Source organism: Oryctolagus cuniculus, chromosome 19 (genome assembly GCF_051225735.1).
Source record: "Oryctolagus cuniculus isolate XC-2025 breed Fujian yellow rabbit chromosome 19, ASM5122573v1, whole genome shotgun sequence".
Lineage (NCBI taxonomy): Eukaryota > Metazoa > Chordata > Mammalia > Lagomorpha > Leporidae > Oryctolagus > Oryctolagus cuniculus.
In genome coordinates, this window is record NC_142885.1 from 71904729 (window position 1) to 71917820 (window position 13092).

The 13092-nt window shown below is 62.8% G+C and overlaps 2 protein-coding genes across 3 annotated transcripts; both read right to left on the reverse strand.

Annotated features, from left to right (window-relative positions):
- Positions 1 to 361: 361 nt before the first annotated feature.
- Positions 362 to 3791, reverse strand: LOC149120669 (hemoglobin subunit theta-1-like). Of its 2 annotated transcripts, XM_089321654.1 has the most exons (3): positions 3412 to 3621; positions 3123 to 3327; positions 362 to 3027 (listed from the first exon to the last, which is right to left on the reverse strand). In XM_089321654.1, the coding sequence occupies exons 1-3, from the start codon at positions 3504 to 3506 to the stop codon at positions 2899 to 2901; spliced, it is 429 nt and encodes a 142-aa protein (XP_089177780.1). In that variant the 5' UTR covers positions 3507 to 3621; the 3' UTR covers positions 362 to 2898. The 2 variants fall into 2 exon arrangements, with proteins under 2 accessions (XP_089177780.1, XP_089177779.1); XM_089321653.1 differs by having other exon boundaries at positions 2756 to 3027; positions 3123 to 3791.
- A 3445-nt stretch (positions 3792 to 7236) lies between these two features.
- Positions 7237 to 8248, reverse strand: LOC149120670 (hemoglobin subunit zeta-like). Its single transcript, XM_089321655.1, has 3 exons — positions 8073 to 8248; positions 7602 to 7806; positions 7237 to 7434 (listed from the first exon to the last, which is right to left on the reverse strand). Exons 1-3 carry the CDS (start codon positions 8165 to 8167, stop codon positions 7333 to 7335), a joined length of 402 nt encoding a protein of 133 aa, XP_089177781.1. The 5' UTR covers positions 8168 to 8248; the 3' UTR covers positions 7237 to 7332.
- Positions 8249 to 13092: the final 4844 nt, after the last annotated feature.

Below are 13092 nucleotides of genomic sequence, written 5' to 3' on the forward strand. Positions count from 1 at the left end.
AGGAAGCAGGGCACCAGGGGCCTGCCCAGGGCCTGGCTCTGGGGCTGTGCAACAGAGGAGGGGAGGTGAGCCCCCGACACGAACTCTCCAACCCGGGGCCCTGGTTCCAGGGGATGGGTGTCAGTGAGAGAGGATTTCTGGTGGCTGCCTCTGTGTAGGACAGCCTGCTTCTGTTTGGTGGGTGTGATGTAGTTGGCCATATTTCAAAGGAGGGTGCTGGCCCCGGACACCTTTCCCCCTGAGGAATCTGGGGCCTCCTCCCCTGCCCACTCCTGCCCCACAGCTTCTGCAGAGGGGGTCAGTGTGTGCCCGTGGAGTCCTCCAGCCCATCTCCCCCACCTCAGGGACACAGAGACTCCACTGACTTTCAAGCTTTATTCAAAGACCAGGGGTGGGGTGCAGAGTGGGGATGCGGGAGGGGACAGGGGGCAGGGGAACTCCCCGACCCCAGCTTACCCATATCTGCAGGTAACGTGGGGTCAGTTCTCTAAGCCCCTCCCTCACAGCTCTGGGAACAGGATCTCAGTATGTGGGGGAGGGGCAGCTCTGCACAACAGGCTCAAGACCCCAGCCACAGGACCCCTCTTCAGGGCTGGGTGCCATCTGCCTGGCGGCCCCGGCACAGTCTGGGATCCTCAGCCAGGAGCTGTCTTCCAGGATCTCCTCACTGTGTTAGTTGTTTCCAAGACTGGGAGCCCCAGTACCCTAGCTCCTTACTGGGGCCTGGGGAGACTCGGATTGGGGGAGGGGCCCCTGGACAGGGCTGGGAGGGGGAGCACGAGGCTGCATGGCACCGCCTTCAGCTTGCCCTCAACATGCCTTCAGGCCCGTGTGTGGCTAGGCTGTTAGGACTCAGGCTAAGGGTGGAGTAGTGGCGTAGCGGGGAAAGATGCTGCCTGTGGAGCCCAAGTCCCGTGTGGGCAGCAGTTCAGGCCCCGGGGGCTCCACTTCTGACCCAGCGCCCTGCTGATGCTCCTGGGACTGCAGTGGGAGACGCCTGGGTGCTTGGGCCCCTGCACCCACTGGGAGACGTGGAGGAAGTTCCCGGCTCCTGGCTCCCAGCTGCGGATCCACCCTGCTCCTGCTATCGCTGCCGTTAGTGGAGTGAAACATCAGATGGAAGATCTCACTCAGTCTCTGTCTCTCCCTGAAACTCTGCCTTTCATATAAATCTTTAAAAATAGTTTTTAAATTTATTGTTTCGGAGGTAAATGGAGAGCCCTCCTCCAGTAGTTAACTTCTCTCTGGGAGACAGGAGTTGAGTGCGGGTCTCCCATGTGCGGGGCAGGAACCCAACGACTTGAGCCGGCACTACATGCGCGAGAAGCCGGAGCGAGGAGCTCCCTAACAGCTGAGCTAAACACCTGCCCCACACTGCATGGGCGTCTTGGCAGACAAAGCACCGTCGTCAGCATTGTGGTCCTCTAGAAGTTGCGGTCTCGGTGCCCCGATGGGGCTCCGCGGGTTAAGCTCGTGTCAGTGTTGGTTTGAGGCCCAGCTGCTCAGTTCCCAACCCAGCGTCCCACTAACGCCCCTGGGGAGGCAGCAGCTGGGCCCCTGCCACGAATGCCGGAGGCTCCTGGCTTCAGCCTGGCCCAGTCCCAGCTGCTTACAAATGGACAAATCTTTAAAGAAGAAAAGTTCCAGAACGTGGTGAGCCAGGGCACCCAGCACTGCAAATACACTAAACCGCACCAAACTACACAAATATTTATGTGAAAGGGACGACCTTCCATCTGGCTCACTGCCGGTGCCCGCAGTGGCGGTGGCCGGGCCAAGCCAACGCCAGGAGCCCAGACTGGAAATGCAGGGCTCCCACATGGGTGGCAGGGGCCCAGGTGCTTGAAGTGACTGTCAGCCCCCAGAGTCCGCAGGAGCCAGGCATCAAGTCCTGGCACAGCCTGGGCATCTCGGCTGCTAGGCCCGACACCCACGCCGGCGGATCTTCCCCTGAGCTCGCTTCTCTCCTGGGAACACCTCGCAGGCGCCCCAGAAACCACAGTTTACAGACATCCTTGTCCCACGTAGCAGTGCCTGGCTCAAGTCCCAGCTCCTGTGCACTTCTGATCCAGGTGCCGGGGAGGGCAGATGCGGTCGGAGACCCGGATGGAGCTCCAGGTTCCTGGCCTCGGACATCGCAGGTCTGGGGAGTGAACCAGCGGTGGAAGACCTTCCCCCACCCCACCCCTCGTCACTCTGCCTCTCAAATCAACCCTCTCAAAAGAATGCTGTGTGTCTCCATGTGGCTGCTTCTGCCGAGCGGTACTGCCGTGCAGGAGTGAGTTTGCCGAGTGTCACGTGGACCTCGAAGAAGTAGGTCAGAAGGTGGAGTTTCTGCAGTGGCCGTGACTGCACATCTGAGGCAAAATCCTGAGCGAGGGCAGCTCTGGCTTTCCAGGGAGGGGTGGGGTCCCGCCAGCCCCGTGGGCTGCAAGGCTGGTCCAGGGGTCCTGTCTCGCCACGGACCTCCGACGTCCAGGGCCCGGTTCCTGCGCTGGGCAGCAGGGGGCTCCCTTCCCCGATTGTCCGCTGTGCGGCTGCCAGGGCCTAGGCCGGACTCCGCCCCGGGAGACAGAAGGGCCTCGGCCTGGGACCAGGCCTGTGCAGCTGGGTTTGAGCGGAGTCCAGGAGGACTAAGCGAGCAGTACTGCGAAGGGCCTGGACTGGGCATCAACAGCCCCCCGACCACCTCCCGCCTGCCACCCTCCTGGCCAAGGCCAAGGAATTGGAATTTGGGACCTGGTGCCCCAAACCCGCCAGCCCCTTGGTTTGCGGACCCGAGGCCATCCCCACACACGCATCCCCAGGGAGCACTCGGTTCAGGCTGCTGCCTCGGGGCTTTACTCCAACACGACGGGGTCGCGGGGGGCGGGGCGTCCCACGACCTCCCACCTCCATTCAGCGGTACTTGGAGGTCAGCGCCGAGATCACGTGGTGCAGGAATTTGTCCACCGAGGCGTGCATGGCGGGGCCGAAGTCTCCAGGGTAGTGCCGGGCGAGGGTCACCAGCAGACAGTGGCCCAGCAGCTGCAGGGAGGGGTCGTTCCCGCTCGCGGTCCATCGATTCTCCTCCCCCACCCCGCCTAGGGGAGCCCCCTCCCCGGCGAAGTCCCGGCGCTCACCCCGAAGTGGTGGGGGTCCACGCGCAGCGTGCGCACGTGCAGGTCGCTCAGAGCGGACAGGGCGCCGGGCAGGTCGTCCAGGTGGTCTGCGGCGAGGGTCAGCGCGTCGGCCACCTTGCGGCCGTGGGCTCTGACCTGGGCGGAGCCCGGGCTCAGGTCCATGTGGGAGAAGTAGATCTTGGTGCGCGGGAAGGCCTCCAAGGTTCTGCGGGAGGAGGGGGATGTGGTGCGTGTGGGGGCCCCGCGGGCGCGGGGCGCGGCGGGCCGGGGGCGCCCTCCCGGTGCGCACCTCTCCAGGGCCTCGGTCGCGTAGACGCCCACGTTGCTCCCCAGCTTCTTCCACAGGGCGCGCAGCAGCGCCCGCTCCGCCGCCGACAGCGCCATCCCGCAGCGGCGGGCAGCGGCGGGCAGCGGCGGGCGCGGCGGGCAGCGGCGGGCAGCGGCGGGCAGCGGCGGGCGCGGCGGGCAGCGGCGGGCGCGGCGGGCGCGGCGGGCCGGGTCCCCGCGGGCCTCTGGGGGCGTGGCGCAGGCCCGTCCCGCCCCGCGGCGCCGCCGCGCGCACCCGGAGTCCCGCGCACGCACGCAGTCTCGGTCCGCCACTTTCGGGCTCGCTCTGAACCCCAGGCCTTTCAGCAAAACACACATTTGAAACATTCAGCGGAGACACATGTTATGCACACGCGCAGAGGGAGACCTGGACAGGACGCGGAACCCCGGCAGAGCGCGGGCGCTGCGCGAGATGGTGACAGCGACTCCCGGGCTGGGCCGCCGCGCGGTCGGTCGGGGTGGCTCGCAGCAGGAGTTCCGTTGCGGGCGGCCAACACCTGCACCTGCTGAGTGCCTAGCCGAGCCTTGCAGCTCCCACACTGAGCTGTCAAGCCAGCGCGTGCGACCCTCCCCACCTCTACTCCCAAACTGCCGGGGCAGTGCCTCCAGCCCCTCCTCCAGCCCACCAACCTCCTCTCTGTTTCCACGGATTTGCTTGTTGTGTGTGTGTGTGTGTGTTTAATAAATGGGATTATTCAACATGTGGACTTTTAAAAAAAGTCATAGATTTTTTAAATGCTTGCATTTATTTTTCTTGGACAGAAATCAATGTTACATTAATTTGAATATAGATTCATTATCCAATTATGAAACAAGATGCACACAGACATTATAAGCTGAGTTTTGATGACTTAAGGCACTGAGGTTGTAATTGTAATTACAGAGACAGCCACACACACAAATTCCTAACCTACTAAATAGCAGCTGTATACCCATGACGCCAATTAGCTATACTTTCTACTTATGACACTTATCAGTGTCCACTCTGGGTTAAACCAAGCAGGACTGGCCTGCCGTGATTCCAGGCAAGTGAGCGCCTCTGCTTGCTGCAGAGGTGGCCCTGGACCCGAGAGGGCACGCGGGGGTCAGGGGAAGCCGGACACAGCCGGGGCCAGCAGAGGACTGGCGTCTGTGGTCCACCTAATGTGGGTGTGCCGCCTCCGGGCAGTGTGTCTCCCACTGCTGAGCCCTGGCACTTGTGGGGGCCACGTCCCTGAATGGAACTCCAGGAGACCCACAGAGCACATGGGGTCACGCCCTGCCAGCCGCACCCCCAAGTGGTCCCCTCACAGTGCCTCCACCCCTCCCACAGACCTGGGCACTGGAGCCCCCCCCCCCGCCCTTCTGCTGACTGACCACAAAACCCAGGCGGGAGCAGAGGAAGCAAGCCAGCGGCTAAGAAGCCGAGTCTCCAGCCTGGTCATCGATGACCACTGCTCCCCAACCTGAGCTGCACGGAGCTGGGCGTCTGGTTGGAGAAGCGGGGTCTCCACCCCAGTGGGTGGGCTCCTGCGCCCGGCTGCTCCTCAGCAGGCAGTGTTGCAGGTTCAGCCGTGCCCCACCATTCCCGGCTACGGCGGTGCCCCACCATTCCCGGCTACGGCGGTGCCCCACCATTCCTGGCTACGGCGGCACCACAGTCTGCCCACTCACCTGCTCAGGTGCACCTGTCCCGCCCCACCCTCACCTGTCTCCCTTCCTCTCAAGGAGCGAAGACGCCCCTTCCCACGGCTCCCACTGCCCCCGAGGTGCCCAAGGGGCTGCCACGGTGTCCTCCAAGGAGGAGCCCCAGACTGGGCGTGAGAGGACACTGGTGTTAGCCAGGGGCTGGATGGCACGGCAAACCTCCCTCTTCAGGAAGGAAGCCTGCCGCGGGCACTGTCCACCCCGGGCCCCCGCTGCCTCAGTGCAGGGGTGCCAGCCCCAGGGTGGCCGCGTGGGCACCGGGCCTCACTGGCCCCAAGCGCGACCTAAGGGTCTTAGGAGTGAGCGTCCCCGGGTGCTGCTGGGATCTGCAGCCTGCACTCGACCTCCGGTTTTGTCTGCACCGTGGGTGGGTGGGTGGGTGGGTGGGTGGGTACGTTTGGAGGCTGAGGGAGAGCCAGTGCCCCCCCGAGATCCTGGGGGAGCCGGGGACCCAGGCTGGAGGCAGCCGAGTGGCACGAGTGTGTGCATGTGTCGGGGGGGGGGATTCTTTCAGCAGCCCCTCGTGGACTTGCAAGCAGGAAGGAAGGAACCAGCCAGTTGCCCACTCCTGTCCCCTGCAGCTGCACAGGGGCCTCGGCACGTGCACGGACGTGTCCCCAGGCCGGCCCTGCACCTCAGGTCACAGACTCCACGGACACTGTCGGCCACTCACTCAGACTTTATTCAAAGACCAGGGGTGGGCTGCGGGGATGGGGGGTGCAGGGGGCAGAAGGCAGGGGAACTCCCCGGTCCAGCTTACCCATATCTGCAGGTAACGTGGGGTCAGTTCTCTAAGCCCCTCCCTCACAGCTCTGGGAACAGGATCTCAGTATGTGGGGGAGGGGCAGCTCTGCACAACAGGCTCAAGACCCCAGCCCCAGGACCCCTCTTCAGGGCTGGGTGCCATCTGCCTGGCGGCCCCGGCACAGTCTGGGATCCTCAGCCAGGAGCTGTCTTCCAGGATCTCCTCACTGTGTTAGTTGTTTCCAAGACTGGGAGCCCCAGTACCCTAGCTCCTTACTGGGGCCTGGGGAGACTCGGATTGGGGGAGGGGCCCCTGGACAGGGCCGAGGGGGGGCACGAGGCTGCATGGCACCACCTTCAGCTTGCCCTCAACATGCCTTCGGGCCCGTGTGTGGCTAGGCGGTTAGGACTCAGGCTAAGGGTGGAGTAGTGGCGTAGCGGGGAAAGATGCTGCCTGTGGAGCCCAAGTCCCGTGTGGGCAGCAGTTCAGGCCCCGGGGGCTCCACTTCTGACCCAGCGCCCTGCCGATGCTCCTGGGACTGCAGTGGGAGACGCCTGGGTGCTTGGGCCCCTGCACCCATGGGGAGGTCTGGAAGAAGCTCCTGGCGCCTGACTGTGGTCTGGCCCAGCCCTGGCCACTGTGGCCATTTGAGGAGCCATCCAGCAGATGGAAGATCTCTTGTTCTCTGTCTCTGCCTCTTTCTCTGTAACTCTGCCTTTCAAATAAATAAATCTCCTTTAAAAAACCCGTAATGTCTAGACTCTGTCACATCACGAGGTATATTAGCATGTTTAAAGTAAAAGACCCAGGAACGACACGGACCACAGGGAGTGCCTCGGGGTGAATGAAGCCAGGCCCCTGCTCCCGTTGTAGCTCCTGGGAGGAGCACCTGCAGGCAGCCGTGAGGCTCCGTGACAGCTCTTCCCTGCTCCTGAACTGAGTTCCTGCTCTGGCCTCGCTGAGGGTCTGTAACCCCGCAGGACCCACTGTGCCCCAGCACCTCCCGGATGTGTGATCCTGGCCAGAGATCTGGAGCGGGACCCGGATGTGGCGGGTGCGCTTATTGTACCTGGCCGGCGCCGGCGCCACCGCCCTGCATGACCTTATCAGATCAACGACCGGCCTGTGCCAAAGGAGTGCCCAGCCTTCAGCCTGCGGGACTCAGAGCGCCTGTGCCGCTCGAACTCTCCGAGGGACCTGGGGATGCTCCCCGGGATGGAGGGAGCGGCTGGATCCCCAGTGCAGCCGCTAGGGTCGCGGGAGTCGGCCCGCACTGCGGACACCGACCCGGCCCGCTGGGCACAGCTTCTGCCCCTTTTCCCTGGCACAAGGAAAGCGGGACACAGCTCATCCTTCTGCATGAGTTTATTGGGGAGTAGAAGGGGTGCCCGGGCGGGTCAGGGACACGGGAGGGGTGTCCGGCTGTCCAGGGGTGCGGAGCCACGCTCAGGACTACTTAGCGGTCTCGACGTCAGACATTCGGCCCAGGAACTTGTCCCAGGCAGCTTGGGCCTCGGCGGTGAAGTCTCTGGGCAGGTTCCTGGCCAGGGTGACCTGCAGGCAGTGGGACAGGAGCTGTGCGCCAGGGGGCGGTCAGCAGAGGGCGGAGAGGTAGACACCAAGGGCCTCCCCGGATCCAGGACCCCACCCCGGCCCGGACCTCGCGCCCAGCCCTGCCCACAAGGCCCCGTCCCACCCAGTCGCCCGTGCTCTGCGCTCACCCTGAAGTTGACCGGGTCAATGCGCAGCTTGTAGGCGAGCAGGTCTCTTAGTGGGGACAGCGCGCTATCCAAGTTGTCCATGTTCTTGACCGCGTCGTCCAGCGCGGCCGCCACCTTGGCGCCGTGAGTGCGCAGCTGCGCGGAGCCCGGGCGCAGGTCGAAGTGCGGGAAGTAGGTCTTGGTCTGCGGGACGCTGAGGAAGAGCCTGGGGGCAGGCGCCCCACACCCAGCAGTCAGGAGAAGCCCACTTTCACGCAGTGTTTGCAAGGCAAAACCCAGCGTGCAGTCCACAGGGAGCGCACACGGGCATTTCAGACAGGGACTGCGGCCCAGCCCAGCCCCTGCTCCCCTGTTCCTGTCACTCAGTCCCCAGCTGCTGGTGGAGGCTGTGAGCAGGAAGACTGGCCACTGCGTCACCGTCCCTCCTCCTGACCTCTCCCCGTCCCTGGTCTGGACCCATGGGGCACCTACCTCTCCAGGGCCTCAGTGCCGATGGCCTCAGACTGGGAGGAGACCTTGTCCCAGAGGGACATGATGATGGTCCTCTCGCTCTTGGTCAGAGACATGGTGAGGCCGGGGCTGGGCTGCTGCACAGGGGCTGGAGGTGCTGAGCACTGGGTGTGGTGGTGCTCAGCCCGCAGGCTCCCTTATATACGGGGAGCAGAGTCCAGCCAGGCCCTGGCTCTTCTGGGAAGAGGGGAGGAGCAGAAGGGGCTGTGGGGGTGGGGTCTCTTATCTGGAGCAATGACAGAGGGAGGTCAGGGCCTGGTGGGGGAGGCGGGTGAGGGGCTACCACTCTTGCTGGGCCTTCCAGGGGCGTTGGCCGCAGTCTCTCCACTGGGTCCAGGGGAGATAGGGGCCCTGCCGTCCCAGGGGTCATCCCGGCATGGCCGTGCTGCGCTGTCCTCATCCTCCCAGAGTCACAAAATGGGGACAACCAGAGCAGCAGGGGCCGCTGCCCGCCCTCGGGCCACCCCACCCAGGCACTGGTCAGGCCGACCCACGGGTGTCTGTGACCCTGAGTTCCCTCCAGGAACACGGCTCTCCCTGGGGCGCTGAGCGGAGCCCTCTGTGCCCTGAGCTTGGGAGGAGCCGGCAGGCTGATGGGAGATCAGCCACCTGAGGTCACGTGCTGCTGCTGGGGACCCCAGTGTTGCCCTGGGCGGGGCTGCTGCAGCACGGGCACCTGCCTTCTATGTCTTAGAGATCCTTTGTGTACTTGCCAGGCAGACGAGGGCCTGGACGGCCGGAGCTGGGCCAGGGCTGAGGCCAGGAGCCAGGAAGTGCATCCAGGTCTCCCGTGGGAGTGGCAGAATCCAGGTAGTGCAGCTGTCAGTGCTGCCTCCCGGGGCCACACCAGCAGGAGTGGAGGTGGGCCCTGACCCGGCTCTCCCAGCAGTGAGGCCGATAGCCTCCCCACACGACGAGATAGAAGAAAAATCCCAGCACAAGATAGTCGCCTCTGTCGCTTTAGGCTTGTCTGGGCTGTAACCAGCAGCTGCCACACACAGCCAGCTCCATCACCCGCACACTCCTCAGCCACGCTCTGGCTGCCCTCCTCCCCTCCCAACCTCTGGGAACCACTACAAGTTTGTGTTTTGCAAGAATGTCCTATATGGGCCAGCACCGTGCACAGTGGGTTAAGCCACTGTGTGTGACACAGGCATTCCATGTGGGCAGCGGTTGGAGGGTGGGCTGCTCTTCTTCCAGTCCAGCCCGCTCCTAATGTGCCTGGGAAAGCAGCAGAAGATGGCCCCAGAGCCTGGGTGCCTGCCACCTCCGTGCCACACAGGATGGTGTCCAGGCTCCTGGCTCCAGCCTGGCCCAGTCCCAGCCTTCGAAGCCGTTTGTGGAGTGAACACTGGATGGAAGATCTCTCTCTGTCCCTCTCTCTCTGTCCCTCTCTTTCTCTGTCCCTCTCTCTCTCCCTCTCTCTCTCTCCCTCTCTCTCTTTCTCTCTCCATGTCTCTGTCTCTACAACTCAGCTTTTCCAATAAGTAAATCCCAAAAGGAGCATCGTGTCCATGGAGTCGTCGGTGCAGTCTGTGCAGATGCCTCCTTCCCCTTCATCCGGGCGGGGCTGGGCGGCAGCACTCGACTCCTCTCTGGGGCAAGGCCGGACGTGGTCCGTGCACGCCTTGAGGACATTTGGGTTGCTATGGCCCAGACAGCCGCTGTGAACATTCACGGGGTGGGCTCCGTGGGAACACAGGCTTCCTTCTCTTTTATTGATTTATTGAAAGACTTCCAAGAGAGCGGGAGAGACAGGGAAAGAGAGCTCCTCCATCTGCCGGCCCACAGCTCTGCTGCCACAAAGGCCTTAAGTGACCCAGGCTGAAACCAGGAGAGGGGCTCCACCCAGGTCTCCCAGGTGGGTTCAAGGGCCCAAACACTTGGGGCCACCGTCCCCTGCTTTTCCCAGGCTGGTAGCATGGAGCTGGGTCAGAGGTGGAGCGCCAGGGACTCCAGTTTGATGCCAGGTGCAGGCGGCTAAGCCACAGGGCCCTGTGCCATGACAGCAACCCCATGCTGTGCTCATTCCTTTTCCATTGGTTCACCCTCCAATGGCTGCTGCGGCCGGTGCACCATGCTGATCCGAAGCCCGGAGCCAGGTGCTTCCTCCTGGTCTCCCATGCGGGTGCAGGGCCCAAGGACCTGGGCCATCCTCCACTGCACTCCCGGGCCAGGGCAGAGAGCTGGACTGGAAGAGGGGCAACCAGACAGAATCCGGTGCCCCAGCCGGGACTAGAACCCGGGGTGCCTGCGCCGCAGGACGAGGATTAGCCTACTGAGCTGCGGATCTGGCCTAATTTTGTTTTGAATGACTTATTTATTTATTTACTGATTTGAAAGGCAGAGTGACACAAAGATAGGGAAGTCCTCGGATTGGTCTCCCATCTGCTACTTCACTCCCCATATGCTTTCACTGGGCTGAGCTGGGCAAACCAGGAGGAACTCCATCCGGGTCGCACCTGGGTGGCAGGGCCCTAAGTGCAGGGGTCGTCATCCACTGCATCCCAGGGAGCTGAGGGAGGGAAGCAGCAGGGCTTCAACGGGCACTCTGGTATGACATGCAGGTCTCCCAAAGGCGCTTCATCAGGGGCCACACAACGCCTGATCCTGTCTCTGTCTCTCTCTTCTCAAGATGTTTCTGTATTTGAAAGGCAGAGAGAAGAGAGTAAGGGAGGTAGCACTCCCACCCACTGGTTCATTTCCCAAAGAGCTGCAACAGCTCCAGCTGTGCTGGCCTAAGCCGGGAGCCAGTGTCTCCAGTGCCTGTCAGGAACCCAAGTCCTTGAGTCATCACCTCCCTCCTTCCCAGGGTGCACTGTGCAAGAAATGGATCTGACCCACATGGAGCCAGGACCCAGACCCAGGCACTCAGGGATGTGGGTGTGACTTCTCACTGTGCCAACACCCACCCCTGGTTATCTCTTCAGTGTTTTTGTATATTGAGTGAAGATGGATGGGGCTGTGCAGGGGGAGTTGGTGGTGGGGAGGGAGCTGCCAACGGCTCAGCCGGGGCCATGGCAGAGAAAGCGGTGCCAGGGCCTGACACTGCCCAGAGTGCTACGAGGGCTGGTGCCCAGGCTTGTGCTGGGGTTGGGCCAGGCTGGACGCCTGATGGCGCTCCCAGGGCATTCAGCCAGGAGGGTGTGCAAGAGCTGCCGGAGTCTGGGCTGTCTGCACTAGGACAGGGGCCAGTTCCAGGGGTGCCAGCCGTGGACGAGGGAGATGCCAGAGGCCTGGGCACACAGCAAGCTCCTGGCCAGCCTGCAGGACTCAGGAAGCAGGGCACCAGGGGCCTGCCCAGGGCCTGGCTCTGGGGCTGTGCAACAGAGGAGTGGAGGGGAGCCCCCGACACGAACTCTCCAACCCGGGGCCCTGGTTCCAGGGGATGGGTGTCAGTGAGAGAGGATTTCTGGTGGCTGCCTCTGTGTAGGACAGCCTGCTTCTGTTTGGTGGGTGTGATGTAGTTGGCCATATTTCAAAGGAGGGTGCTGGCCCCAGGATACCTTTCCCCCTGAGGAATCTGGAGCCTCCTCCCCTGCCCACCCTGCCCCACAGCTGCTGCAGAGGGGGTCAGTGTGTGCCCGTGGAGTCTTCCAGCCCATCTCCCCCACCTCAGGGACACAGAGACTCCACTGACATTCAAGCTTTATTCAAAGACCAGGGGTGGGGTGCAGAGTGGGGATGCGGGAGGGGACAGGGGGCAGGGGAACTCCCCGACCCCAGCTTACCCATATCTGCAGGTAACGTGGGGTCAGTTCTCTAAGCCCCTCCCTCACAGCTCTGGGAACAGGATCTCAGTATGTGGGGGAGGGGCAGCTCTGCACAACAGGCTCAAGACCCCAGCTCAGGACCCCTCTTCAGGGCTGGGTGCCATCTGCCTGGCGGCCCCGGCACAGTCTGGGATCCTCAGCCAGGAGCTGTCTTCCAGGATCTCCTCACTGTGTTAGTTGTTTCCAAGACTGGGAGCCCCAGTACCCTAGCTCCTTACTGGGGCCTGGGGAGACTCGGATTGGGGGAGGGGCCCCTGGACAGGGCCGGGAGGGGGAGCACGAGGCTGCATGGCACCGCCTTCAGCTTGCCCTCAACATGCCTTCAGGCCCGTGTGTGGCTAGGCGGTTAGGACTCAGGCTAAGGGTGGAGTAGTGGCGTAGCGGGGAAAGATGCTGCCTGTGGAGCCCAAGTCCCGTGTGGGCAGCAGTTCAGGCCCCGGGGGCTCCACTTCTGACCCAGTGCCCTGCTGATGCTCCTGGGACTGCAGTGGGAGACGCCTGGTGCTTGGGCCCCTGCACCCACGGGGAGGTCTGGAGGAAGTTCCCGGCTCCTGGCTCCCAGCTGCGGATCCACCCTGCTCCTGCTATCGCTGCCGTTAGTGGAGTGAAACATCAGATGGAAGATCTCACTCAGTCTCTGTCTCTCCCTGAAACTCTGCCTTTCATATAAATCTTTAAAAATAGTTTTTAAATTTATTGTTTCGGAGGTAAATGGAGAGCCCTCCTCCAGTAGTTAACTTCTCTCTGGGAGACAGGAGTTGAGTGCGGGTCTCCCATGTGCGGGGCAGGAACCCAACGACTTGAGCCGGCACTACATGCGCGAGAAGCCGGAGCGAGGAGCTCCCTAACAGCTGAGCTAAACACCTGCCCCACACTGCATGGGCGTCTTGGCAGACAAAGCACCGTCGTCAGCATTGTGGTCCTCTAGAAGTTGCGGTCTCGGTGCCCCGATGGGGCTCCGCGGGTTAAGCTCGTGTCAGTGTTGGTTTGAGGCCCAGCTGCTCAGTTCCCAACCCAGCGTCCCACTAACGCCCCTGGGGAGGCAGCAGCTGGGCCCCTGCCACGAATGCCGGAGGCTCCTGGCTTCAGCCTGGCCCAGTCCCAGCTGCTTACAAATGGACAAATCTTTAAAGAAGAAAAGTTCCAGAACGTGGTGAGCCAGGGCACCCAGCACTGCAAATACACTAAACCGCACCAAACTACACAAA